The sequence below is a fragment of the Rhizomucor pusillus genome, assembly GCF_041956525.1.
Source record: "Rhizomucor pusillus strain CBS 183.67 unplaced genomic scaffold VTP01scaffold_2, whole genome shotgun sequence".
NCBI classification, from domain to species: domain Eukaryota; kingdom Fungi; phylum Mucoromycota; class Mucoromycetes; order Mucorales; family Lichtheimiaceae; genus Rhizomucor; species Rhizomucor pusillus.
The window spans coordinates 1,356,571-1,384,382 of NW_027192144.1; the positions used below are offsets into that span (position 1 = coordinate 1,356,571).

At 44.8% G+C, this 27,812-nt stretch overlaps 10 protein-coding genes across 10 annotated transcripts; 7 read left to right on the top strand and 3 right to left on the bottom strand.

Moving 5' to 3' along the window:
* Positions 1–45: 45 nt before the first annotated feature.
* On the top strand, positions 46–1,845 carry VTP01DRAFT_4644 (uncharacterized protein; the record flags this gene model as incomplete). Its single annotated transcript, XM_069383348.1, has 5 exons — positions 46–313; positions 366–506; positions 565–796; positions 856–946; positions 1,006–1,845. 5 exons carry the CDS (start codon positions 46–48, stop codon positions 1,843–1,845), a joined length of 1,572 nt encoding a protein of 523 aa, XP_069244058.1.
* A 356-nt stretch (positions 1,846–2,201) lies between these two features.
* Positions 2,202–8,807, top strand: VTP01DRAFT_4645 (uncharacterized protein; the record flags this gene model as incomplete). Its single annotated transcript, XM_069383349.1, has 18 exons — positions 2,202–2,385; positions 2,449–2,491; positions 2,554–2,779; positions 2,844–3,439; positions 3,512–3,655; positions 3,711–3,999; positions 4,062–4,246; positions 4,304–5,169; positions 5,232–6,274; positions 6,338–6,526; positions 6,585–6,758; positions 6,817–6,922; positions 6,976–7,327; positions 7,382–7,665; positions 7,726–8,208; positions 8,265–8,412; positions 8,471–8,597; positions 8,667–8,807. 18 exons carry the CDS (start codon positions 2,202–2,204, stop codon positions 8,805–8,807), a joined length of 5,580 nt encoding a protein of 1,859 aa, XP_069244059.1.
* A 941-nt stretch (positions 8,808–9,748) lies between these two features.
* On the top strand, positions 9,749–11,311 carry VTP01DRAFT_4646 (uncharacterized protein; the record flags this gene model as incomplete). The annotated part of the gene is made up of 4 exons (XM_069383350.1): positions 9,749–9,853; positions 9,929–9,962; positions 10,036–10,337; positions 10,427–11,311. The coding sequence occupies 4 exons, from the start codon at positions 9,749–9,751 to the stop codon at positions 11,309–11,311; spliced, it is 1,326 nt and encodes a 441-aa protein (XP_069244060.1).
* A 2,088-nt stretch (positions 11,312–13,399) lies between these two features.
* VTP01DRAFT_4647 (uncharacterized protein) lies at positions 13,400–14,422 on the top strand (the record flags this gene model as incomplete). The annotated part of the gene is made up of 2 exons (XM_069383351.1): positions 13,400–13,696; positions 13,787–14,422. The coding sequence occupies 2 exons, from the start codon at positions 13,400–13,402 to the stop codon at positions 14,420–14,422; spliced, it is 933 nt and encodes a 310-aa protein (XP_069244061.1).
* A 60-nt stretch (positions 14,423–14,482) lies between these two features.
* Positions 14,483–15,138, top strand: VTP01DRAFT_4648 (uncharacterized protein; the record flags this gene model as incomplete). The annotated part of the gene is made up of 2 exons (XM_069383352.1): positions 14,483–14,896; positions 14,971–15,138. The coding sequence occupies 2 exons, from the start codon at positions 14,483–14,485 to the stop codon at positions 15,136–15,138; spliced, it is 582 nt and encodes a 193-aa protein (XP_069244062.1).
* Positions 15,139–15,291: 153 nt separating this feature from the next.
* Positions 15,292–16,915, bottom strand: VTP01DRAFT_4649 (uncharacterized protein; the record flags this gene model as incomplete). Its single annotated transcript, XM_069383353.1, has 4 exons — positions 15,292–16,209; positions 16,285–16,422; positions 16,490–16,604; positions 16,671–16,915. The coding sequence occupies 4 exons, from the start codon at positions 16,913–16,915 to the stop codon at positions 15,292–15,294; spliced, it is 1,416 nt and encodes a 471-aa protein (XP_069244063.1).
* Positions 16,916–17,159: 244 nt separating this feature from the next.
* On the bottom strand, positions 17,160–19,202 carry VTP01DRAFT_4650 (uncharacterized protein; the record flags this gene model as incomplete). Its single annotated transcript, XM_069383355.1, has 1 exon — positions 17,160–19,202. One exon carries the CDS (start codon positions 19,200–19,202, stop codon positions 17,160–17,162), a length of 2,043 nt encoding a protein of 680 aa, XP_069244064.1.
* An 824-nt stretch (positions 19,203–20,026) lies between these two features.
* Positions 20,027–21,498, top strand: VTP01DRAFT_4651 (uncharacterized protein; the record flags this gene model as incomplete). The annotated part of the gene is made up of 5 exons (XM_069383356.1): positions 20,027–20,075; positions 20,146–20,527; positions 20,598–20,814; positions 20,883–21,134; positions 21,190–21,498. 5 exons carry the CDS (start codon positions 20,027–20,029, stop codon positions 21,496–21,498), a joined length of 1,209 nt encoding a protein of 402 aa, XP_069244065.1.
* Positions 21,499–22,043: 545 nt separating this feature from the next.
* Positions 22,044–24,255, bottom strand: VTP01DRAFT_4652 (uncharacterized protein; the record flags this gene model as incomplete). The annotated part of the gene is made up of 10 exons (XM_069383357.1): positions 22,044–22,337; positions 22,399–22,472; positions 22,537–22,716; positions 22,776–22,987; positions 23,054–23,303; positions 23,371–23,482; positions 23,541–23,672; positions 23,725–23,811; positions 23,874–24,061; positions 24,129–24,255. The coding sequence occupies 10 exons, from the start codon at positions 24,253–24,255 to the stop codon at positions 22,044–22,046; spliced, it is 1,656 nt and encodes a 551-aa protein (XP_069244066.1).
* A 225-nt stretch (positions 24,256–24,480) lies between these two features.
* Positions 24,481–26,784, top strand: VTP01DRAFT_4653 (uncharacterized protein; the record flags this gene model as incomplete). The annotated part of the gene is made up of 1 exon (XM_069383358.1): positions 24,481–26,784. The coding sequence occupies one exon, from the start codon at positions 24,481–24,483 to the stop codon at positions 26,782–26,784; it is 2,304 nt and encodes a 767-aa protein (XP_069244067.1).
* Between the last annotated feature and the right edge of the window lie 1,028 nt (positions 26,785–27,812).

Consider the following 27,812-nt stretch of genomic DNA (forward strand, 5'->3'; position numbering starts at 1 on the left):
AGCAACGCCCGCCCCTTTTTACCCGACAATCAATCTTTCTGATCAATGAAACTGAGCTCGGCGATCCTTTCCGATTGGTGTCAGAAACAACCTCCAGAGATTACAGAGGCCGATGCAAGTAAAAGGGGAATCTCGATCGTCGAGGATCTGTCACAATGCACATCGTTGCGAAAATTGAACTTGTCTAAAAACGAATTGGGTGGCAAACATCCTCTTGCCGGTTTGCACAAGTTATCCTCGCTTACCTGGCTTAATCTCTCCGAGAACAAGCTGGATAGTTTGGACGGCATCCAGTCTCTAGAAAACCTTATTGGTAAATCAGATAAGCCTGACTTTGTTAACATTCAGATATTAATATTTTGTAGTCTTGAATATGAGCCATAACCAGCTGAAACAACTTGACGATCGCATCAATGAGCTGCTAAACTTGAAAGCTCTTATTCTTAATCACAATCAAATTACAAAAGTGGAAGACTTGGCAGCCTTGAGCAGCTTGAATACTATAGGTATATACATGGTTGCAGCAAACATCTAACTGGTTGCACTAACGAATGCTATAACTAGTACTTTCCCACAACAGGCTAGAGACGCTTCCGTCTTTCTATTCTTTGTATGGATTGTCAAAACTATCAGCAGCTCACAACCATCTTACAACTGTACCTGACTTGTCCAAGAACAAGTCCCTCCGAGAGTTGCGCTTGAACGACAACAACATCGATAAGATCTCTGACACCTTGCGAGAATGCCAAACGCTCGAGATTATCGATTTTGGAAACAACAAACTTTCTGAATGGAGGTAATCAGGACCGTACCGATGCAGTTTATGTACGGTCATTGTTAATCATACGAATACAGGGATATCCGTGCTTTAGGATCTCTTTTGAAGTTGACAAACTTGAACCTGAAAGGCAATCCTATCACCGAAAAGGAAGATTACAGGGAAAAGGTAAATGCAAAGATGTAAACAAAATTAACCTTGCAGAATATGCTAACATCACTCCGAAGATCCTTGCCTTGATCCCATCTTTACGTGTACTGGACGGACAGCGATTCGATGCTAAATTCTTGGAACGTAAACGAAAGCATGAAGCAAACGCAAATCTTGTTGAAAAGAAGCAGCGATTGAAACGACTGAAAGAGATGAAGAAGAAAGAGAGCGAGCTTACAGACGATAATTCCAATGAGCAGACACAACCAAAGGATGCGAAGTCAGGCAAGAAACGTAAGCAAGGAGACACCAAATTGGAGGAAACGAAGAAGAAAGCAAAGCGAAAAGGACCAGAAACCAGTAACGAGGATGCCGTGGATGGAAAAGTAAAGGAACAGCATAAACGGCAACGCAAGGCACAAGTTAATACCCACGATACCACCAAATTGGATTCGAAATCGAGAGAAAAGAAGGCTAAAGCGGACAAAGAGAAGTCGACGAAGATGAAAAAGCGCAGCGCCGAAAATAAGCAGGAGAAAGCACTTACAAAGCCTCAAACTGCAGAGAAAGCTAAAAAGCAGCTGAAAAGAAAGGAGGCTACACAGGAACATGAAGCCAAACCGCCCAAGAAGCGGAAAGATAACTTCTTCGAAACAGCGCAGGATGCTAATGCTTCTGCGGAGCCTATCAGCACTGTTAACCCAGAAACGGCTTCATCTGCTCCGGTCATGTCTGATGCTATGAAACAAAAATCTGGAGTCGTCGCCATAGTGGATAAGACAAAGAAAAAGGGAGGAAAGGATAAGAAGGACGGTGCAGATGAAGCTCTTGTCATGTACTTGGAAAACGCAAAGAAGGCTGAGGAAGCAGCAGGAACGGGTCTGAGCGTTTTGGGCGCAGTGCCATGGGATGATTAGCAATTGAACCGCTTCTATACACAATAAAATCTGCAATGTATTGCATTATTCCAATTTAATGTAGGGTAGTCTGTTCTGCTTATCTTGAGAAAACATTGTTGGTATGGGCTTAAACATTGGATGATAGCCTATATCCCCAGCAGTGGGCGGATGAAACCCAAAATTGTAAAAGTCCAAAAAGGCTACGCGAGTTTTCACCTGCAGAACCCTTCCTGGCGAATAATCTTGGAAGTTAAAGATCTTTTGCATAATCTTTAACGGCAAACAAGCCCAATAAATTCGCTCACGGCATCTCACACAGGCGAGTACCTTGATTGGTTCTCGAATAAAGCGTACCTTTCGACATAATCATCGTCATGGCCGCTTCACCGACAGACTCCTCGCCACAGTTATCATCCCTCCCATCCGCCAGGACATCCATGCAGGCTTCGCAGGCAACTTCGAGTGCCGTCTTTGTTGTCAATGCGCTGGAAAAGATCCTTAACACCAAGGAAGCGCGCAAGAACAAGACGCTGAATGAAGCTGTACGGAATGCTCACAGTATGTTCCTTTTCGCCATTAAACAATGTAATATTCCAAATTAATGTTTGCTAATTATGCCAGATATGCTTACGAATGGAGAACCACCACCAGAGAATCAGACTCGGTAAAAACTTATAATCTTGCTTGCGTGGGCTGTGTACTCATCGAATCTGGCAACTCGTTTAGCTCGACTGTCATTCTAACGGCATTGCAAACTGCTATTGACACGAGATCCGCGAATCTGATGACCATAGCTCTGGATTGTTTGGGGAAATTTATTACCTATAACTACCTTGCTGATATAGAGGACGAGGTTGCTCAATCTCAAGTGATGGAAAGGGTTGTGGACAGCATTTGCGAATCATTTATTGGAGAAGATACGAATGAAAAAGTGCAACTCCAAATTATCAAGGTAACGGCGATGAAAGAAAAGGGAGCTTGGAAAACCATCATCGACTTATCAGATAACCTACTAGACCTTGCTCGATGCTGTTTACTCTACGAACAACCCGATTCACCAGAGTACTCTTCTCAAAGCAGTCCGCACAACCTACAATATATTTTTGCTATCACGAAATAGCGCAAATCAGAATATTGCTCAGGTCACGTTGGCTCAAATGGTCGATCACATTTTCCGCCGAGTTAAACCAAATCCTTTGCCGCCTCGGAACGCTACTTCAACAACCTCTTTGAATGGCAATGTCAACATCACCGAGAGTAAAGAGACATCGAACAGCGAGAGCAACGACGAAAAGGCAGGAGCAGAAAACAATGTGGGAACAGAGCAGGATAATACGTTCCAAGAGCAGATTATTGCCGAAGCAAATATGGCGCGCAATGAAATGGGTCGAAAACTGCCATCTGGCAAAGCAACTGATAACTCTGAAGAATTTCTTAACGACAGCGCGAACGTTTTCCACGAAGAGAATATCACCGAAGTTTCTCAAAAGCTAAATAAAACGGATTCAGTAGAGGCCGAACAAGCACCTGAAGCTGATGAGGCGGAAACAGAGGAAAAGCCGACAAATGGTCAGGAACAAGAATCGGAAAAGCAGACAGTAGAGAACGATAGGTGAGGGGATAGGGAAAAAAGCAATGAATGCTTTGGTGACGAGAGACATGGAGCTTACAAATAGTCATGCAGTGCATCCGAGAATCGAGGATCTTTTGAACATGATGATTCGCAAGCTGATGCTTATGAGACGGAAGCTGATCTTTATATCAAGGATGCTATCCTTGTTTTCCGTGCACTGTGTAAACTGTCAAAGAAACCGATCTCTTCTGAATGGTAAAAGATTTTTGGCTTTAATTATAACCAGCACTGCCTAACGTTTAACAATTAGGGGAAATGACATGCGGTCCTATTCCATGCGCTCAAAGCTATTGACACTGCACCTAGTATTAACAATCCTAACTTCGCACATGCATGTCTTCACGTCACAGTCGATCTTCTTCTCCGCAGCAGTCCAGGAAGGATCAGGATATCATCCTGTAAATCCCTTTATTCAAGAAGTGAAACAGTACCTGTGTCCTAGCTTGGGAAGAAATGCTTTCTCAGTCGTGCCTCAAGTATTTGACATTACATTGGAGATACTTTCCAAAGTCATTCAAGGTCTTCGCCAATTCTTGAAGGTATGTATGAATCTTAACTACGTTTTATTGTAATACTCACGTACCATGACCGCGATCTTTAGAAAGAGATTGAGGTTTTCTTCCGTGAAATCTTTTTGCGCATTTTAGAAATGCGATCAGTATCCTATCAGCAAAAGCATTCACTGCTCAAAGCAGTGCTCAAGATCTGCGACGATCCACAGACACTTGTGGATATCTATTTAAATTATGATTGCGATCGAGAAGCATTAGACAATATATATGAAAGGTGAGTCGCAAAATCAAGCTGTGGTATCTTTGTGCTGTCACTGACTGCACCGTACAGACTCGTCAACGTTTTGTCCAAAATCACTACTTCACACACTTCACCCCACAACTCAAAAGATCACGATATTCACCCTGCATCAACTGGTTCGACTTCATCCCATCACCATCTACACGCCAAATCTGTAGTGATTCCCCCTCCTTTGACAACCGATACTATCCAATCTAGCGACAAACATGCTCAAGCCGGTGCTGCGTTGCCAGAATCAGCACTCAAATTCAAATCGTTGGAGTGCCTCGTTGCAGTGCTTCGGTCGTTGGTTAGCTGGTACGCCAATGGCTCTGTAAGCGTCTCTGCAGAATCAAAGCTAGAAGATGATCAAAGCTCGTCGAACACTCCGCGAGACAGCGAGGATAACAGAGCGTCTAGCGAAAGACTTACTAGCCACAGCAATGGTTCGATTTCTCGTCTTTCCTCAGCTTTACCTAACGGCAACGCTAATACCTCATCAACGCCTCCTTTGGATGATCCGGAACAGTTTGAAAATCTGAAGCATAGGAAGCAAATGCTTCAAGAAGGCATCCGGCAATTCAATTGGAAGCCCAAGAAAGGTTTGCAAATTCTGGCAAAGAATCGATTTGTGGACTTGAACGACTACCAGAACGTGGCAAGGTTCTTGCTTAACACGGAAGGATTAAGCAAAGCAGCTTTGGGCGAGTTCTTGGGTGAAGGCGACCCGGAAAATATTGCTATCATGCATGCATTCGTCGACGAATTGGATTTTTCGAACATGCAATTTGTGGAGGCTCTGCGCAGTTTCTTGCAAACATTCCGCTTGCCAGGTGAAGGGCAAAAGATTGATCGATTTATGCTTAAGTTTGCAGAACGCTACGTACATTACAACCCTGATGTTTTTGCCAACGCCGGTAAGGTTTGCCTCCCACGGTTGATATACTTTGCAAATCTCGGGCTAAGATATTTTCATCAGATACCGCATATACGCTAGCATATTCGACTATCATGCTGAACACCGATTTGCATAATCCTCACAACAAGCGACGAATGACATTGAACGACTTTTTGAGGAACAATCAGGGCATTGATGATGGTGGAGATATTCCTAGAGAGATGCAAGAAGCTATTTTCGATGAAATTCTCAATAATGAGATCAAACTTAAAGACGAGCAAGAAGCAGCAAACGACGCGGCCATGCTTGCCCCGTCAGGGAACACCGGACCGCTAAACATAATGGGTCTGCAGAATGCCTTGATCAGTGCCGGTATTACTCGCGATGCTAAGCGGGAAGCGTATCAAGCAGCCACGGAGGAGATGGGTTCCAAGACAGAAGCTATGTTCCGCAATATGCTTGCCAGTCGTCGCCGTGCCGGTGAAAGCGATACAATTACTTTCTACAGTGCTTCACACATTGAACACGTGCGCCCGATGTTTGAGGTTGCTTGGATGGCTTTCCTGGCCGGTATCTCTGGTCCTTTGCAGGAATCAGACGATATGGAAACGGTCCATCTGTGCTTGGAAGGTTTCAAAAATGCTATCCGTATTATTTGCCTACTGAACACCGTCCAATCGGCCGACGTTGATCTCCAACGGGATGCGTTTGTTACGACCTTGACCAAGTTTACGTTCTTGTCGAACCTCAATGAAATGAAACCAAAGAACGTAGAAGCTATCAGGACGCTTTTGGAAATTGCGGCTATTGATGGAAACAATTTGAAGAAAAGCTGGAAAGAAGTCTTGTCGACGGTCAGTCAGCTCGAACGATTCCAGCTTATTACCAGCGGTGTCGATCAAGGTGCTTTACCAGACCTTACCACAAAGCGAACTGTGCAGTCAATCAATGCAAAGAACTCGGTGGATTTATCTCGTCGCTCGTCCTCCTTTGCTGGTTCAAGGAGAGGTGCACGAATGAACACTCAACTTTCTCTTACAGAGGAAGTGGCTAGCGCCGGAAGTTCTCAATCGCTGGTTCTTGCTGCCGACAAGTTATTCACTACGACTGTTAATTTGAATGGCGTAAGTCAAGCTATGGAATGCTTTCTGGAACCAGTAACTGGATTGACTTGTCCCCTTTGATAGGATGCGATTGTAGACTTTGTGCAAGCACTTTGCGAAACATCGTGGGAAGAAATTGTTTCATCAGCACATCTTGAACACCCAAGAATGTACAGTTTGCAGAAATTGGTGGAGATTTCATACTACAACATGAACCGTATCCGTATCGAATGGTCCAATATCTGGGCTATACTCGGTGAATACTTTAACAAGGTTTGTTGTTACGTATAATTTCAATGAATGGAGATCTAACTATGACGGTACTGCATAGGTTGCATGTCAATCCAATTTCAACGTTGCTTTCTTTGCACTGGATTCACTGCGCCAGTTGGCGATGCAGTTCCTTGAAAAGGAAGAGCTGCCGCACTTTAAGTTCCAAAAAGACTTTTTGATGCCATTCCGCGAAGTATTGGCGAATAACCCGGATGTTACCATCAAGGATATGGTAAGGAACAAGTTGCCACTTCAATTAGGTCAGATAAGTGACCCGCAATATGCTACAGGTTTTGCGTTGCTTGTCACAAATGATACTGGCAAGAGCACACCACATCCGATCAGGATGGAAGACTATGCTGTCAGTGTTTGCTACAGGCGCGAGAGAAACATCAGGTAAGATCCACGCTACTGTGCTTATATGAAATTGCTCACCTTTATATATCTAGAATCGATTGTCCACATGACATTTGATATTGTCCGCAGCGCAGCAGCTGATCGATTCGATGATATCGTTGCAAACGGCACCTTCCCAGACTATATCTCGTGCTTGGTGGAATTTGCAAAGAACCGTAAATTCCAAAAGATCAGTTTGCCAGCGCTCGATATGATAAAGGAAACAATACCACGCATGCTAGAGATTGCAGAAAAGACAAAGAATATTGAAATCAACGACGCTCACAATTCGAACGCTCAGACTGTGCAATCCAGCGACGACTTTCTCGTCAAGTTCTGGTTTGCTGTGCTATTTGGTTTCCGCGAGGTGACCATGAAGAGCGGAGACGTTGAAGTGCGGAAAAGGTAAGTTAAAAGCAATACCTGCAGGTGGCATCACACTAAGCAACGAATTTTTAGATCTCTGCAATACTTGTTCGATACTCTAAAGGATCAGGGCAACAACTTCCCACCCGAGTTCTGGGTTACTGTATCACGACAGATAGTATTTCCTCTCTTTGATGACCTCAAGACGGATTCAGAGCGCCACCGTACTATGAGCGCCGAAGATCTCAGTGTCTGGATATCGACAACAATGATAGAAGCATTGCGAAACGTCGTCGATCTATACACATTCTACTTTGTCAAGATGAAGGAGATGATGCGACCTTTGCTTGGTTTGTTTGCTGATTGCATCACACAAGGTAAAGTATCCAGTCAAAACCTCGCAAATACCAAATATTGCTAACTCTCTCTAAACACAGAGGATGAATCTCTTGCACGTATCGGATGTGATTGCCTGGAGCAATACATAGAAATGAACGTCGAAAAGCTCGATAATGAAAGCTGGCAGCTTGTTACAGAAACATTTGTCACTCTTTTTGAAAAGACGACAGCGCACGGCCTCTTTGATGATAGACAAGAGCTAGTAGATAAACTGCATAGATTACGATCCTCATCAACGGGTGAAGGCGGCGAACCACACGATCAAGAAGGTCCTTCCGGAGCATCCGTTGTTGTCGAGATCAGTGAAGAACGACACCGAAACTTCCAGCAGGTCATTACTAAAAGCATCCTGCAATTGATGCTTATCCAGACAGTGAATGAACTCTTGGGCAAGGATGGCGTCTACTTTGCATATCCTGCGAAGCACCTAATGGAATTGATGGGATGCCTTGGACGGTCATTCCATTTTGCAAAATCATTCAACGAAGACAACGATCTGCGAGTTGCTCTCTGTCGTTTCGGTGAGTTACGTGGCAGCCTGGGAAAGAGAGCATCATCCAACTAACTCGTCTGGCAGGATTCATGAAAAAGCTACCGAATTTATTAAAACAGGAAGCATCTAGCGGTGGATGCTACGTCTCAGTACTGATGAGAATGTACGCCAACCTGGAGAATATTCCTGATCGAGATGAACTACGTGATGACATTGAAAATACTTTGATACCGTGAGTTACAAATATGGCTGAGCATAGGAGCACTTTGACTGACTCGTATACGCTATAGACTCTGTAATGAGATCTTTTCACTCTATACAAAGTTAGATCATGAAACAAAACCGGTCAACGTAGCAGCGTGGACACCGGTTGTGATCTCTATACTTAATGGATTGTCACAACTCCAAGACGAAGACGTAAGTAATCGAGGCAAAAAGTTTAAGCGAGAAGAATCGCAAGTATCTCTAAAAGCAAGAACGTTGTAGTTTTTAAAGCATGTACCGCAATTCTATTTACCAGCTGTTGGGCTGCTTGGCCAAGAAAGCCTCCTTTCTGAGATCCGTATTGCCTTGCGCACCCTGCTTGTCCGCGTAGGCAGTGTTTACAAGATTACCCCAGTACAGTAAAGCTTCCTCATAATTAAAGGTTTTGATTACACTCAAACGATACTACAAATATCGAATACAATGTTGCATGATATATTGCCTCGTCAATGCACTGTAGCTGTGGCTCTGAGCTTTCTTCGCCTATTAGATGGGTCATGGATAATCGAGAGGATTTGCTTCGGACAGATAGACGGCAATCATCCAGGGACAGATAATAACTGCATTTTCGCTGATGTAAACATGTTGTCTTGCTTTTATCGTTATTGTATAGCATGAATGGATCGCCCTTACATATTTTCAGTTTGAAAGCATGCCTTTGTGCTGTAAATCACATGTCCGATCTCTTTCTATATTCATTCGTTCTATGTTAAGTGCATATAATAGGAGAAGCCTTTGTATTTAATCTATCTGATTGTCCACATTTGGAAGCGCTTTTCTTCATCTTATAAGTTTTCTTTTCCTGAAACCTATGGTCCTTACCTTAGCTTTTAACTGCAGATCAGAATTGTTCAACCAGGTTGAGATTAGGAGATATGAAGAGAGATAAGAACATCGATATCCTCGAGACTTAATATATTTCGTTCTATTTTCAGACTCAGGTGTGGGAGCATTGTAGAGTATCATATTGAAAAGAAACTTGTGCGGGAATACAGCAAGAGCACTGACAGTTTGACGTTTCTGGAAAAGCTTACCCATTTAAGAATCCAAATATTTGGACAATTCTGTGCTACACTTGGACTTATTATGTAATTTTGCAGCGAATTGATTGACGAATTGTGTGAAATCCGATGGACGAAATGGAAACATATGCCTTTTGGGTCCGCCCCGCAACTTTCCGTAGCGGAAGATTTCTGCGCGCATACCCCAATATGGTAAAATCCCCGGGTTTAAACGGTCTTACGGGACGTAACCCCACATTCTCTTTTTCTTCTTCTTTCCTTTTGCCCTCCACCTAGACTTCCATGGATTCATTCTATAATACTTCACCTTCATCCTCAAGCAACTCGTCTGGAACGAGTTCCAGCTACAAAAAGAGATCTACTAAGATGCACGTACCTACAGCATGCGTAAGTATCTGTTTGCTACGCAATTGCTCAGGCACCGTAAGGAAAACAAGCTGATCCGTTTTTTTATGTAATTAGGTCAACTGCAAAAAGGCACATCTAGCATGCGACTGTAAGTCGACAATTGTTTTACCATTATTCCACGTTTCCTTTCCATCTGACAATGTTGTGTTTCGTAATACCAGTAGAGCGACCGTGTAAACGTTGTGTCTCGCTGAATCGATCAGATTCCTGTTACGATATCAAACACAAGAAAAGAGGACGACCAAAACTCAGTGAAAAGAGAATTCCAGCAAAACACCAATCTAGCATCGTAGAAATGTGCTCAATAACGCCACCCCCGCGCATACAAGATAAGAAAGCGCCTCCTCGAAATATAGCGACCAAGGCACCGGTGGCGCCAGGGTTGGCATGTTCATCTTTTACAATGACAGAGCAGCCAGGTCATCAGACACCGCCTGAAACCGAAGATACTCGTATGATCACTGTAAGGTTTAGTCCTGATAAGGTTTTTTTCCTTTGCGATTCTGAATTGGAGTCTGATTTATGCTGTTGTTACTTTTTAACTACAAAAAGATATTCCTGACGCTGGATCTACGATGCATACGGGTTTCAGACGAAGCATTCGAGATGCTCGGCTTGTACCCACAGCAGCTCACGAACCGATCACTGTTCGATCTCGTTGATAACCCTCAGAATTTGGCACATATCTACAGATTTTTAACTGATCACATTGTCGACAAGCAAGTGACAGCAACATTTCAGGACTTCTTTTCCCTGTCACCGTACCGGCTTTCAACAGTTGCCAACGGATCACTGACGCTTAAGGAAGTTCTCACATTCAAGCGGGAAGACGGAGGATTATCCCTTTTAGATGCGCGGCTCTATTTTGGAGGCGGGCTCGGAGCTGACCTGTTTTCACCGGACTCTCTAAGCCGTCTCTACCTTGTGTGTATTCTCACCAAGCCGAGAACAAACAGCAATAATAATACCACCAGTTACTGCCCCGTCTTATCTCCATCTCCTACTACCGTCACTTCTACCTGTCAGCACCAACGGACTTCACATCCATCGCCAGCAGTTACCGACGACGAATTGATTTGGACAGCAGCAACAACAACCTCTTCGTCTGAAGCAACGCTTTCACCGTCTTCAACGAACAAATTGCTTTTCACCGGCGTACCAGAACCGATAATTCCTGTGTCGTCAAAACCTACTATAGCGGACGATCCAGAGTTGGTGTGGATGCAGCCGCCAGATAACGTTACTATCCCAGTGCCTCTCAGCAACGCCACCGCCCTAAGTAACAACAACAATCTCCCCCTTTCTGATCCAAACATTTCTTCAACGCAGCAGCAGACGGATTACGCCAACGATCCGTTTTACTTGGTTGCTACCTCCTCCTCCTCTATAGCGGCTGAGCCGCGGCAATACTGTCTTACTTCTGTTCCTTTCATGTAACAACTTATCTGTACAACTTTACCTGTAATATCTTTCGTCTGAACTAGTAGTCTGTATCGTGCGCGCCCGAGTCATGTAGATCTATTGGCTGGAAACATTCCCTCCCGAGCAATCGGGTCATTTCAGCATCATTTGACCATTTACCTCGATGATCTCTAGAGTACGTGCATTCCTGGAATAGAAACACGCCATATCTTCGGGCCATTTCCGTCGTCTCCAAAGTTTATTTCACTTTGTTCCCAAGCACAAACACCCGCTTTCTCCTCCAGTTTAGCGCGTGCATTTTGATCCGCAGTAACGCTCTTTCGCATCCTTGTCTATGTAGTTTTTAGAGCATTCAGAAATTTACAGTCGGAAAAAAAATATGTTTCAATTGTTGAACGGTTGCTGGCCGCGGAAACTTGTATATATATATATATATATATATCCATTGTTTGATTAAAGAGATCGTTAGCATGGTGTGTGTGATCACCAATTTCATTGCAGGAGGAATTGAGTGCGGATTTACGGACGAAGCATCATGGTTTTTTCTACGGAGAAACCCATTCCATGTGGAAAGTAATACTTAAGAAGAAAACTGTTGCTGTTAAGTGTGTCATAATGATGGTATTGGAGTACACTGCCATTCATTCCTGGATGAGAGGTTTAAACTCGTTTTGGTGCACGAGAACTGAAAAGTTAGCCCTATCTTTAGAATAAGAGTATGTCTGCCTCAATTTCACCGTAACTATAGGATTCATGCTTCAAGTGCAAACCGACTCTCGGCTTCACTCCAAATCTGTTCGACATTGTCATCAAGAAATCACTTCCGGTTAGCTCTCCAATGAAGTATAAATGCATGCTCGTCAACCTTGATAACTCACAAGTCCTGTATAAATTACACCTACACCATCGCTCTAACTTGAGGTCTCTTCTGATTTTGGTCCAACTCTTATTCTTGTTGTGCCTACCTGGATTGCAGAGCATGTACTTATGTTGGCCATGAAAAAAGCTCGAACCGATTAGCAGTAGACCTTTTTTTATCTTACAGCTTTTGACCTATATTATTGTTTGAACTGATTATCGGTTTTGATGAATGGACCTGTCACAGAGTTAGTCGCAAACGACTGCATACACTGTAAGCTTTGATGTTGTACAAAGAGTAACAAGGAAACTTGTGCAGGAGCTTTGATATTTGATAAAAAAAATGTCGGACAAGGTCCTCATTTCTCACTTCCCGCAACTTCTCACCGTCTTTCACTCAGTGTCAAATCAGTAAATTTAGGTCTGGAATTAGAAACAAATAAGATGTTCTCGTGAATAATAGCAATATGGTGACTATGGTAATTGACAACTTTTGAGGCTGGGTGAGCACGATACATACACCATCTCCAAGTGTATTTTCAATTTACATTTGTAACCTGACTCTGACTTCACCATCACTTTGAGTTACAGTCTTGCCGGTATATTCTGAGGACCCATCGCTCAAATATGTGTCTCTAAATCGGTATGATACTCGATATTATCTTTTGTGCACCACGTCGCAGCAATAAATTTTCATTATATGCCCGTCAATAGAAATCTATCCTATTAGGCGCAAAAAATGCAGGTGTCGTACGCTACGATACATCCATAGTGCTGAAGCATGACAACGAATAACAAATGCAATCGTATTGTTTATATACAAATGCATGATGTTTCTAGCCACTCCTTCAATGCTTTCAAAATTTTCGAGATTTTGGGCATACATGCGGAGTTGAAATGTGATAGAACGACAGCAGCGATCTTGGTCTTCCGCATACGAAGGTCACCGTAAGACACAACATGCTATGCATGTAAAGTACGTGTAGTGTAAATAATCCTTCGTCTGCCATCGGGCATGTTAGCAGAAGCTTAGTTTAAATATTGGTTGCTGCTGGGAGCAAAAATGTTGCCAGTAGGCTTGCAGCACCAAACATATACCTACATACATCCAATGAAAACTTATGTCGAATGGGAACCTATGAGGTTGTAGGGAATATCGATCTTCCCTATCTACCATGAATGTGGTCAACCCATTGGAGAAAGCAACTGTTTCATTTCTTCCTTTTCCTTGTCTCTACTGCAGCAATGTATGTCCCTGACAATTGGTGGCCGCCCACCATCGGAAGCAATCCATACGATGTTTTGCCAACTGCAAACAGCTCACTAGATGCTTCCAACACGACGTCTACTACTCCTTACGACGGTTTGTTCCATTGGACTTCTCACACAGGCGATACACTCTGGTTTTCCGGATGGAAACCATACACAGAGTCAGCGTACATTGGAGCGTGTATCGGGTTGGTTTTCATGGCATTGGCGTTTCGTGCCCTGGAGGCCCTCAAGATATACTATCTCGTGTGCGTTACTGAAGCATTGACCAAGGTACCTATGATGATTTATATCTCGTCAAGCGGGTCCCAATTTATTTTAGAATAGTTTACATGTTTCGTCGCTAATGTTTATTATTTTAAGATCTCGATCACGCGTCTCCCAGTAGATCAATGGCAAAAACAACAACAGCTGGTTAAGAACGATGAACAAGACGTACCAGCACAGACTGCGGCACCCGCAGAGCCCAGAAATATTGAAGACGACGACGATGGAACGACCTATCGGTCAGTAGCTTCGTCGGCGGCGGCGCTTCCAATCGAGCCACGACGCAAGTCTTACACCCTGCATATGTCCTCTGCTGCTGCTACTGCTGATTCTGATTCCGAGTCTCTCCGGCGTCCGGAAGCTATTGATAAATGCATGCAGCAGCGGCAGCGGGAACGGAAAGAAGAAGAGCACGGAGAACTGTATGCGACGAGGGCCTTCCCAGGCACACCAGGCTTGAGCTGGAAATCAAGCGTGATGTACAGTCTTCTGGAGACACTCCAAGTATTTATCGGGATCCTTCTTGTACTGGCAATTGTCACCGGGAATGTGGCGTATCTCCTCTCCATCGTGGCTGGCATCTTTGGCGGCAGTTTGATCTTTTGTCGGTTCAAAGCGTTGAAAATTATCGCTGCTTCGGAGGTTGGTGCGCCAATCACAGGCGTTACCTCAGCAAAAAGCTCTCATATCCTGAAAAGTCTATATATAAGCAAGGAAACGCTTAAACTGTAGTTAGTCTCCTCTTCTTCTCTTCCTCTTCTTTTAATTAAAAAAGAAAATATCATTCATCCGATGGCCCGTCTTTCTCTAATTGCTTTGCTAGCCACCGGTCTCTCGGTTTTGCAGACCGCGTCTGCCCACTTTCAGCTGGTCTATCCTCCCACCCGTGGTTTCGACCACGACAAGGAGGACGTTTCTCCCTGCGGTAACTTCAACAGTGTTGGTAACCGCACTCAATTCCCTCTTCAAGACGGTTTCGTCCAGATCACCTCTGGCCACACCTCCTACAGCTACGAGGTCAAGCTGGTTACTGGCAATAACCCCCAGACTCAAGACTACAACTCCAGCGCTGTCACTGTCGCTCAAGGCCAGATCGACCACCCTGAGGGTGCCTGCTTGCCTTTGAACATTGCAAACAACACCCAGTCTGGTACCAATGCTACCCTCCAAGTTATCTTCAATGGCGGCGATGGTGCCTTGTACCAGGTAAGTCCTAAGTCCTATCTATGAATCGATGTAACCTACTATATACATTTCTAACGCTTCCTCCGCGTAATTAGTGCACTGATATCACGTTGGTTTCCAACCCTTCCAACTTCAACTCTAGCGCTTGTGTCAACTCTGATGGCTCCTCTAGCAACAGCACTAGCAACGCCGTTGGTCCCGCTGCAGTTACCGCTGGTTTGGTTGCTGTTACTGCCTTCGTTTCTGGCGTGCTTGCCTTCTAAAGGCTGTCTTCCCTGCTACATTGATATATGTCGATAATGTTGTACTTTATAAATTAGCTTTGTATATTTAAAATGAAAAATATACACATACAAAGACACACACACAAAAAAAGTTTAATAATAGTAGAAGCAAGGGGGTCTAAAATCCACGATCTAGTATTTGCAGTGCCCTACCCATCGAGGCACAGGCACAACTTCTCGCACGTTATCCAGGCCAGTCAGCCAGAGCATCAATCGTTCAAACCCAATTCCATATCCACCGTGCGGCGCAGAGCCGTATTTGCGCAAATCAAGGTACCACTGGTATTCATCGATATCCATGTTGGCGCTCTTCATTTTGTTTTCCAATAAATCATAACGTTCCTCACGCATGGACCCGCCCACGAGCTCGCCGACGCCAGGGATGAGCAAGTCAAAGCACGATACCGTCTTTCCATCATCATCGTTTGCACGCATGTAAAACGGCTTCTGGTCACTCGGGTAATCCATCACAAACACCGGGCCGTTGCAGTATTCGGCTGCGAGGTAGCGCTCGTGCTCGGATTGTAAACTCGAACCCCACGTTGTCGGATACGTGAAATTCTTGCCGGCGCGTTGCAATACCTCGATGGCTTGCGTGTACGTCATTCGAGCAAACGGCCGTTCGAGACTAGCCTGCAATCGTTCCAGGAGGGTCTTGTCGATAAATTGGTTGAAAAAATTCACATCCTGCTCGCACGTTTTCAGGACATGCTCGGTTGTATCCTGGATATTCGCTTCAGTCACATCCAGGAGCTGGTCGAGTGTGTCGATAAATGCAATCTCTGCTTCCAGCATCCAAAACTCTGCAAGGTGCCGAGACGTCAGCGACTCTTCTGCGCGGAAAACCGGACCGAATGTGTAGACGCGCGAGAGTGCAGATGCCATAATCTCTGCGTGTAGCTGCCCCGATACCGTGAGATACACGGGTTTTTTGAAAAACTCTTCTGAAGATGCGGACGACGATGCAGGAGTCACTTTGAACACTTCGCCGCCGCCTTCGCAGTCGTGCGATGTCAAGATAGGGGTGTTAATTTGGACAAATTCGTGTTTCTTGTTATTAAAGTTTCACACTTAGTCGTCGTCGTCAAACGATCGCTCGAATTGGGGGGGGGGGGTGGGACTTACAGAGAAAAACTGGTGCAAACCTTCCGCAGCTGCGTGCCGAACCCGCAGCACAGCGCCTCCTGTGTTTCCTCTTGCTCGCAAATGATTGATGCTTCGCAAAAATTCAAGCGAGTGGCGTTTCTTTTGCAGTGGATACGTCTACGTAGAACACCAGTCAATGTATGTGATCCCTTTCCTGCCCCCTTCATCGAGAAATAAAACTCACGCTATCGGATCCACCAAGCACTTTTAGTTCTTTAACCTGTAATTCCTTGCTTTGCTCCTTGCCTGGACTTTGCTCTAGCGTGCCAACCATTTCTACGCAGGCACCTGTGCTTAATCTTTGCAACAAGTTAGCTACAATGGTAAGCCTGGAACGGTGATACTGTGTCTTTATTTTTTTTTACCTTTCTGCAAGCTCGGGTGTTAAGATCGCTTGCATTCCCTTGACAGTTGTGCCGTCGTTGAGGTTGGCGAAGCATACTTGCTTTTGTTTCCGGACTGATCGGATCCAACCACGGACCTGAACGTTAGATCCTGGCACCGACTCGTCGGAAAGGTGGGATTTGATGGTCTTGGTAGGTAGAAGCGAGGAACTTTTGGTGGAGTAGCAACGCCATTGAAGGATCGAGCGCCGTAAACCAACATTCATTTCTAGTAGAGTTCGTCTATGTGGTATATTTTTGACAGGCGTCCTGCAGGGGAAACTCAGTGACGCCGAAACCTACTCAATCTCAGGTGTCCAAGAATCAGTGTATATCGTACATGAAAGAGCAATGTTATACATTCGATTTATTGGAGTATACATATCCCTGATATAGAAAGCTATTTGCAAATCGCTGGTATCGTTGGAAAGCACAAGTGTACAGTAGTAGCTAAAGTAAACACAGCTAGTTTCAACTGGAGCTGGAGCTTGCATTATTCGTCGAGTTCATGAATTTTTGAATATGGCTGTAGAAGCTTTCTTTGCGTTCTCGCATGTATTTTTCAAATCCTTGCTCGTCAACGAGTTCCCTCAAAGCATTCAAGAAACCGCCTTGATATTGCATACCCTTATCGTGTAAAGCGAGCTGTATAGCTGCATCAATCGCCGTGCAAATGACACTCTCAGGCAGATTTGCCGGTCCATCTTTGAGTGCTTCGATCAACGTCTGGCGTAGAGTTGCGTTTTTGTCAATGTAGGTGTGCGTCGTTCTCGCTGCATAGCTTTCCCAGATGTTACGCATCTTTAGTCTCAAAGGCTGCCAAAGCGACGGTGGTGGGCGGGTACGTTCATCATCATTCTCGAAGCTAGTAGCGAAATTTCCTCTGTTGATCCGCGCTTCCAGGAATTGTCTTTGAGCTATCTGCTTCTTTCGTGCGCTGATATCGATACGGTACTCTTCATAATCATCATCAAAGTCAGAGAAATCATCGTCAGAGTCTGAGAAATCAGAATCAAAGTCGTAGTATCGAGCACGTCGGCCATATCCACGACGTCCATAATAACCGCCATAACCACCACCAGGAACATAGATGGTTGGATAGTTGGTGGCATTGAAATACCATTGCATTTCCTTCATGGTCGTCACTATTTTATCGATGTTTCCTCGACCATTGGCAATATAATTGTTGCAGAGTGTTGAATCGCTTCGAAGCTCCAAACCACGTTCATGCAAACGGGCAGTGAGCTCCTGTCTTCGTCGTTCTTGGTCGCGCCGAGTTTGAGCTCTTCTCTCTTCATCAGCGACGACCTGTTCCAGACTTCTCGCACCATTGTAGATATAGTCGCGTGAGATGTAGTTGTCTTCATACTGCAGTCCTCTTTGAGCCAAAGCCGCCTGAAGCTCTGCGTGACGTCGCTCCCGTTCACGGATAACCTGCATAACATTGTCCAGATCACCTCCAGATAAGATATATATATGGCACTCTGTAGTAGCCAGTCTGCGCGTAAGATTTTCGGCATTCAAGCGATTGTTGAGCGTCTCTGTTCTAAGAGCTTCATTCCATTCTCTTTCTTGCCGTCGTCTTTCCTTGTTGTTGATACGAGTTTGGCGCATGGATTCTGACTTGACTCTTGCTGCTTCGATACCAATATCTCCTCCATGTACACGGCGAGCACGATCGATGACGACTTTGAGGGAATACAAGCGCATCGGAGCGGCGCTGGCGTAGTGAGGATTTTCCACAGCCAAGTAGGGAGCAGCAGCTAGATCATGCTCCTTGAGTTTGTATTGGCTTACAGCGCTGCTCTTGGTAATGCGGATGGGTCTTTCGTTGTCTCCTTCACTGACAGTCAAGTCCTCGGTGTACGGCTCAGGATGTGTCTTGAAGTATTCGCGGCGACATAGCAGACAAAGATTGATTTCCTTGGCGTAATCCTCCACGTGGACTGGCAAAGCACTCAGGGGACCTCTCTTGGGACTTAGCTTATAGCAGAGTTCGCAAATACGCATGGAGTACTTCAATACCAAGCCATAATAAGTTTTGCAAGGACCTTTGGACTTTGGTAGACCCAATCTGGCTGTTTCTGCAATTTCCTTCCAAATAGGCAGGCTTTGCACTACCATTGCCATTTCTTGAGACGTCTGGCCCATCAAAACCAACTGCGAAGGCGGTAGAGATCTCGAGATAATGTCCCAAAGTTCAACGGAAAGCTCTGGTTGAGGAAGTCCACGGTGAACCTTTTCTGTCATACCTACGTCTTGATCTCCTTGAAATTTAATTCTTTTAGCTCTCGTGCGTGACTTGGCGATCTTGCGAGCTGTATGCTTTTCCGAGGCAAAAGATACGCTTACGGTGTCTTCCTCGTCAAGGATCGTGGCTGCCCGCCGCTTACGCGATCCTTCCTTCTTCGACTGCGTTGGAATTTCGTTGACTTGACTGCGATTCTTCTGGTTCAAGCTCCTTAATTTCTTTATCGCCGCGATTGCAGCAGATCGTTTTGGTCTGGAAGACATTTTGCGAACGTTATGAATTGGGAAGAAAAAAAAAGAAGCGAGTTCCAGCAATGTACATCATGTCATGCAAATCAAATCCGAACTCGCAAACTCCTCCGTGCATGAATTTGCCCGTGGAGTTAGTGAGCAAAGGCAGACCAACTACAATAAACTCGTATTTCTCCGGTTCAAGCGTTGTAGCGACGCATCTGGTTGAAAGTGCATAGCATCTTCTTGATTATCGAGCATCGGGCATTCATTTCTTGGAAAGAAAACATAGGAGTACACAAAACGGATGGAACAGACAATACGATGCTGTAGGGAGTGAACGGCAGGAGTCACAGAAACTTGTTTTTGACTTTGTATCGACTCCTCCTAGCTATGTTGCCACAGAACAACCTTTTAAGATGCCCAAAGGTCAGGGCGCTAATTCTGTCTACAAAAGTTTAATAAAGATTAGTATTGCCAAAACAGGCTATTGGGAAGAAAGACTGCAATGGTGGGAAGGCATGCACAGCAAACTATTAGAAATGTTGGCTTCTGTATTCTTTCTTTGTACTGTTCGTGTAGCACAAAGCCAGGACACTCACCCACCTCCATGCATCTTGACTGTGCCCGTGGAAGGCAAATAAGGAGACTGGGGGTTTCTCGTTCTTGCAATCTTTTTTTTTCTCTTCTTCTTCTTGCTCTCTACTTTACTTGTTTTTTATTTCTTTTCCCTCACTCGGTTTGCTCATTTCTACTGAGCGGAATGGTCCATTGCTGAAGCTCGATCGACCGCATAAACTAGTCTCTCACTCTATATACATTGACATATTTCTGCCCGATTTAAAGTTTAAATCTTAATGGGTGTTGTTTGCTGCAAGGAAGACCAAGTGGATTTTGACGACGAAGGTAACTTGTTCAAGGTTGTCTAAATATAAAAATGACCTCTTTTTCATATACAACAATTGACAATATATAGTTGATCTCACTCACTTTGCATTGCTGAGATCCGTCGGTAAAGGTGCGTTTGGAAAAGTGCGCGTCGTTCAGCACCGCGGCAACAAGCAGCTATTTGCTTTAAAATACATCAACAAGGCCAAATGTATCCAGATGCATGCGGTTGAAAATATCATATCAGAGCGACGTATCCTCGAGTCCATCAACTATGCATTTATTGTCAATCTACGCTATGCCTTTCAGGACGATGAAAATCTCTTTATGGTGATTGATCTAATGCTTGGCGGCGATTTGCGTTTCCATCTTGATCGCATGGGCCCATTGCCAGAAGAATACGTCCAATTTTACGCTGCCGAGATTGCTCTTGCCTTGCGATACCTGCATCAACGCAACATTATTCATAGGTACAGGAGAATATTCAACTATCGATGATGATGATGATGATGATGATGATGATTCTAAAGTACGGACTAGGGATGTCAAACCGGATAATATTTTGCTCAACGAACAGGGTCATGCACACTTGACTGATTTCAACATTGCTATGCCTTTTAACAAGGACAGGCCTCTCATGTCTGTGGCAGGCTCAATGGCATACATGGCTCCAGAGATATTGGAGAAACGTGGTTACACCTGTTCAGTTGATTGGTGGTCACTTGGCATTGTATGCTACGAACTGCTCGTTGGCAAAGTGAGTGACTCCAGCTTTTCCTTTCGGGGTCATCATCAGTCTTTTATACTAACATTTAAAACCTGCAGAGACCTTTCAAAGGAAAGACAAATGAAGCGTTGCAAGAGGCTATTTTGATGGATACAATTGAATTCCCTGAAGAAGCAATGCTTTCTTCAGAAGCCAAGAATTTTGTGCTGGGATTGCTGAACCGAAAAGTGACAGAACGCCTCGGTGTCACGGTAGAGAATTTCGAACGACTGCGATCACACCCCTGGATGAAAGGTCTACCATGGAGAGCTATCGAGTCAAAGGAAGCACAGCCGCCGTTTGTTCCCGATGCAAGTATCAATCAAGTTTCTCGGTGAAATAGTCGTATGCTCATTTTCCATTTAGGATAAGAAAGCAAACTTTGATCCAACTCATGAGCTTGAAGAAATCCTGTTAGAAGAGAACCCACTGAAAATCCGAAAGCGAGTACCGAAAAAGAGTGGCTCAAAAACTAACGTATCTTCCAGCGACCAATTCGGATACGAAACGAGCCCTGAACAGCAGATGATGGAGGAGCGTTTCTTACCATTCGATTATACAAAAACCGAGAGATGGCAAAGCAACACTTTCGCGAACCAGCGACAACAGTTCCTTCAGGAGAAGTGTGAACCTACAGACGGCAGCATTCATGCTGTGGATAGCAAACTTTTATAATCACTACACCTACAAACTATTCGTATTATTCATAATTGTTCTTTGAATACTCATTCCTTTGTAACTCGGGGTCAGCCTACTCAGAGTATTTTAACGACTTTTAAGTGCCACAGTAGCAATATAATATTACATTTCAATTGAAGAAAAATCCTACTTAATACTAATGTCAAAACGACCCAAACAGAGCCCAAGATAATTATAAAATTCATCCCTTAAAATAAGTTTGTTGGCTCTCGATTGCAGGCAAAATATCCAAGTTGTCGCCAAGAGTCATCCAACGCCATCGAACCAGATTTGAAAAGTGATTGGCTGTTTTGCAAGTCCGCGGGAGGAAAGCGGGAGGAAAGCGGGAGGAGAGCAGAAGGAGAGCGAGGGCAAAGCTGCTGTTGCTAGTTTTGCTGCCAGCACTCAACGAGTACCTCCACCGTCAAATCACTGTTTTAATAGTACCATAAGACGTAGTTTAATAGCAGTAAGGGCATCAAAAATAGTGAAAACTAAAAGAGAAGGCTCACACCAATTGCAAAATATAACTTCGTTGTTCGTTATTGGGACACCTTTAAATTTTTGATTGGAGGAAAGAGAACATTTTCGCTATCGAGTTGCAAAGATCTAGGCTCTCTTTGCTCCACGCTAGCATCAGAAAGTAGTCTCTGATATTTTGGTACACCAAGTCGTCCCAAAAGCTTGTCCATTTTTGTTGGCATAACTGGTTGCAAAAGTATGCCTGCAACTCGACAGGATTCTATGGCATAATGAATGATCGTGTTCAAACGCTCGTTATCCTCGCCGGATTTCGCCAAGACCCACGGCTGGTTATCTTGAAAGTGTTTGTTTGCCTTACAAATTGGAACATTTAGCATGCTGGCAGTAACAAGAAACTTGATTGTAATCTATTACCTCGGCAAGCATTTTGAAAACTGCCTCTAGAGCCTTGTGAAATTCCCGTTGTTCAAATGCTGCGTCGAATGTGGCTATTAGATTTATCCGTTAGTTCGTATATCAAGGATATATAGCCAGTCAATAATAATAATGTACATGGTAAGGCAGCAAGCATTTCGTGGAGTTTGCTATCTTCCGGACGCACACTATTGCTCAATCGTCCCGGAGCAGTTCCAGCTGCATTGATGGCTGTTCCCGTACATCGTGCAACAAGGTTTCCAAGCTGTCCAGCCAATTCCTTCTTGTAACGTTTTTCAAAGTTTTCCATGGAAAAGTCTAAATATATAGTCCGTAACACTGCAGCGTGGAATACAATGTGCCTTCCTCCTGCTCACCTCCGTCATCTGCTAAACCGCCATCGCGTAGCAAGTAATATCGGACGGGGTCTGCATGAAAAGTTTCAATAAATGGGAACGGGTCTACCACGTTCTGCAAGCTCTTGGACATTTTGGTTTTGTTCATGGTCCAGTGTGCATGGGCCAGAATTTGTTTTGGGAGTGGCAAGTCTGCAGCCATCAGGAACGCCGGCCAGTATATGGCGTGGAATCTAGCAGCAACGCCAGATCAGTTTCCACATCCAATGTAAAGTATATCTTTACATAAAAATCCTTACCGTACGATATCTTTTCCAACGACGTGGACATCAGCTGGCCATTCGGTTTTTTGGCCAGGTACCCATGGATACCCAGTTGCAGTCATGTAGTTTGTCAGTGCATCCAGCCAGACATAGATGGTATGCTCGGGATCGCTCGGCACTGGGATGCCCCAGTCCAACCTTGAGCGTAGGCGGGATACGGACAGATCCTCGAGACCACCTTTGATCCACGAGATAACTTCGTTGCGCCGGTTGGATGGTACAATTGCTAGACATTGTATAATCCAAATAACTACCCACAACTTGTATCTGTTGGTAATAACTCAGCTGCTTACCATCCGGGTTAGCCTCTATCCATTTTAACAATGGTTCTTGGAATGCAGATAGTTTAAACTTGTAGTTTTCCTCGGCTGTCCATTCCACCTTTTTGCCAGACTCGACGGCAACCTGCCGTTTTATGTGCGTGTGAGAAGAATATATACCGTGAATGCGTGTAAATATTCACCATCATCTTCTCGCCCGTATTTGGGTCATGTATTTCCTGCACCTGGTTGTCGGCATAGAATGCTTCATCCGATACTGCATACCATCCCTCATGTTTGCCCTTGTAGATGTATCCTTTTTCTTCGAGTGCTTTCTATATAGGCACCGTCAGTGTAAGCGATTGAATCCAGCACAGTTATACGCACCCACAACGCGGCCACCGCCTTTTTATGCCTTGGTTCTGTCGTTCGCATAAACGTTGTGTAGCTTACATCAGCGACGTTGCTCAGTTTCTAATCATAAATTCTGTGTGAATATCACGATTCGGACCAAGCACCTGGCTTTTTTCTGTGACCTTGAAGCTTTCTGACACAAGATCGCAGAACTCCTGCGGTGATTTGTTTGCTTTCGCAGCAGCTTGTTGGATCTTCAATCCATGCTCGTCTGTTCCTGTGCACAGATATGCATCGAATCCTTTCAACGCATAGTATCGTTTAAGGGTGTCTGCAATAACACTCGAATACAGGTGTCCAATGTGGGGAACTGCATATGAAAACCTTGAGTTCAAGCTGTCAACCTTATTTTCCTGTTGACATTCAAAAAGGCATACCTGCATTAACGTAGTAAATGGGTGTTGTAATATACTTTGTAGGTTGTTGAGAAGAATGGGCCCAGCAACGCGCAATTCTCGGGTAGCGTGTGCATCGATGCACCGCAGATCCAGCTGCTTTCAACATTTTAGTTTGAAAAGGGGACGCTCTATTCCGACAAGGCCGGCCGGTCCGTCGTCGCACTTTCTTCTTGGGGTCGGGAACACAAAACGTGGTGGTGGTTCCTGTTACCTGACTTCCCCTCTCTCTTCTTCCCTGCTTCTTCTTCTGTTTCTTTTTCTTCTTCCCTTTTCTTTGCATAAGCCTCTTTTTTCTCTTTTTTCTCTTAAGCTACGAAGAAGAAAAGACAACATGGCCGCTGCCACCGGTGGTCTTCCTCTCGTCCCGCTCTCGCCACTCACAAAGTCGGCCCTTGCTTACTCTGATGCACTTGCCCAAGCCAAGGAGAAGCTTTCCGAGGCGAAGCAAGCGAATCCACCGGTGCCTGTTGGTACCTTGAGGCGACTCATTGAAGACACCCGGGTGGAACGCAGCCGTCTCGACACGGTTGTCCGACAAATCCAGTCTGTGCAAGGTGCGACAGCGTTCAAGTGGGATCCAGACACCATTGCCCGGCAAATTGCTGCCATAAATTGCCAACTTTACAGCAATGTCGCTCTTGAGCGCAACTGGCTATGTCAACTTGACGTGAAACAGTCTAATCTGGTTCCTGTCCTTGACTTTCATCGGTACCTTACACACAGCTTTGCCCATCAGCTTATCTACTGGTCGGAGCTTCTGCAGAACGGTGCGTCTGCTGCTGCTGTAGAACCAGCTGTGCACCCCAAGGACAACCTCATTACCCATCTTGTCCGCGTCGCCTACCTACTAGCCCATGGATACCGTGATTTTTCTGGATTTGCTGCCGTCATGCGTGCACTGATGCTTCCAGAAGTCCGTCGACTCCGCAAGCTGTGGCAGAACTGTTCTTCGAGAACGCGTGAATTGTACAAAGAGCTGTCGCATATCATGTCTCCGGCTGACAACCATCAGGCGTATCATGATTTGCTGCGAAAAAAGTTGGAGACATTCCATTCGAAAATACAATCGCCAGCGACGATTGCTGTTCCTTGGATCCAGCCGCATTTGGCGTCTGTGCGATCAATCGTCACAGCTTACACAGCAGGAGATCAAGATCCAGACTCTGTAAAAGCTACCGGAGAGATTATCTTGTCAGCACCTGGAGCGCGCAAGTTATCCCTACTGATCGCTACATTGGAGTTATGTCAACGGAATGCAACGGACGAGTCAGCCGATTTGATTGAGGAACTTGCACAGAACTCGAAAGCGAGCAGTAAGCGCATGTCTGCTATCCTGAAACCAATTCAGCTAGAAGGTCTGCGGTCGTCAGTTTCACCGTTGCTTGACTTGGGCCGTCTTTTGCCTGGTGAACCCGTCGCACAGCATTGGCTACTCTCTCGAGTGTACCTTACCAAAGCCCAGCTGATAGAAGAAAGCACGCTTGTGGAACCACTGGCGCCAGGAGAAAGGCTTGAAAGTGATGGTGCGGAGGAAGAAGAAGAGCAACGTCTGGAGTTAGATATAGCACGTGCAAATGAAGCCTTGGAGCTACTTCGATCTCTTCCGCCTACCCCTCTTGCCTCCAATTCTCGGCGTGGCAGTCTATCCTTGAATCCGGATCCGGAGCAAGCTGACGAGTTGGCTCAAAATGATAGAAAGGATGATAATAATAACAGCAGCAGCACCAACGACAACGATAATGACGATGACAATGATGACGATGATAACAACAACAACGGCGATGTAGCAGCCAAAGAGCAAGAGAACAAAAAGGTTAAGGACCAAACATCCGAAGAGCATATACAACCTGCAAAGGAGCTGACGGAGGAGCATATCCAGCAGCACAATCGACAAAAGAGTGCTACAGACCATTCGCTGACAACCAGTCAGTCCAGCTCTTCGCAGCAGGGCTCGCACGCCAGCAAACAAACAAAGAAGTCTCGTCTTTCGCCCACAGCTCCAGAGTTCATTCCTTCGAGCAAAATAACTCAACCTTTGCTTGCGCCATTGCTAACGACGCCGAGTGCAGTCTCGGTCTCTGAAGGAATGCCTTCCTCCGTTGTTGTTTCACCTGCTTCCAGTATTCAGCAAGTAAACGGACTTGAACCATTGCAGGGTGTAGCAGAAGAGGAGGAGGAAGATCCGGAAGAACAATGGCACGGATACCCTGTTGCAAATACCAACGCCGATGATGGAGAAACTGATTCAGAAGTATGGCACGGCTATCCAACTCCACCGTCTGAAGCAAAAGACGCGGAGACAACAAATGCAGATGCAGATATGAGAGTACGAAGAGATTCTTTGCAGTCCGAGGAGAGTGAAGAGTGGAAAGGATACCATGCATCAAAGATGGAGGCTACCTGGCAAATGGAGATTGATATGAAGGTAAAAAACCATGATTGGCAAGGCTACACACTCGAGACTTCCAACGACGACGAGCTCGATTCCAGCACTTTGATGAATGGCGAATTTGAAAAATCTCGACAAGCTCGTCAGGGCGATCCGCTTGATTCATTCCGACAACGCTTGATGGATCAGAATGCAGCAGCCCAAGATAACAGCAACAATCGGTGGGCACCGCAACTTTCCACATGATTATTGAATATCATCTTTCTCTTCTATCTCTTTCACACAGAATATTTGACATCAAACATCACTTCTTCTATAGCTCTATATATATACCCCGCCTTTTTTCCGTTGTCCGTCTAGCGACATTACTAATATTCCATTCCTTCTCTTGAAATCAATTGTATCTAACACACCTTCATTTTCACTTGAAACTTTTCAAAATTCGAAAAATGGTAAATTTTTCCTTCATAATTTGGTGATTATACAGTGCATGGAAGGGGGCGTTGTTCTGTTATTCTAGAAACCCTAAAAATATGTATATCCAATTGTAACGATGAAAATAATTCTGGGGTTGGCCAATGTCTTATCTGATATCTACAGTAAGGAGACGTCGAGGGGAGAAAGAACGTTTTCGATTATCCTCCTGTAAGGTGAAAATGGTGCAAATGCTATCCTACAATAATATACGTTTTCGCTGCTAGGTTGCCTATCGTGTGTGTGTATGCCCAGCGCTGCTGTGTTCTTCTTTGGATACCGACATATTATTATTGCCAATGTAGGTTACACACGCTGCTAGGAACGTTATTGTTGTTGTTGTTATTGTTGTTGCTGTTGTTGTCGAAAATTACACATTGAAGCAATGAAGTCGCAGTGTAGGTTGCAAAGCGACGTCGTTCGCATACAGAAAAGAAAAAGGGAAATGTAAAAGGAAAAAAAGGTAGTAAAAGAATAAATGACATTCAGCCAAAAAAAGGGACAGACTGTGAATCACGCGGGCCGCCCTCGAGTTTTGTTGGTTGCACCGACAACCCATACCTCATCTCTTTTTCTTCATCCTTACATCGCATGGTCTGATTGCCCCGCGTGCGCGCACACACACACACACACACACCTTTCCTTTCCTTTCTGTCCGTGTATATACGAAAACTAAAACAAGACTTGGCGGCTCGACCACTGTACAACCACCACCACCAGTACACATACAGCTCACATACGAACGAACGACAGAAACAGCAAATACACACACTCCCATATACCCACCCCGCCTTTTTCTT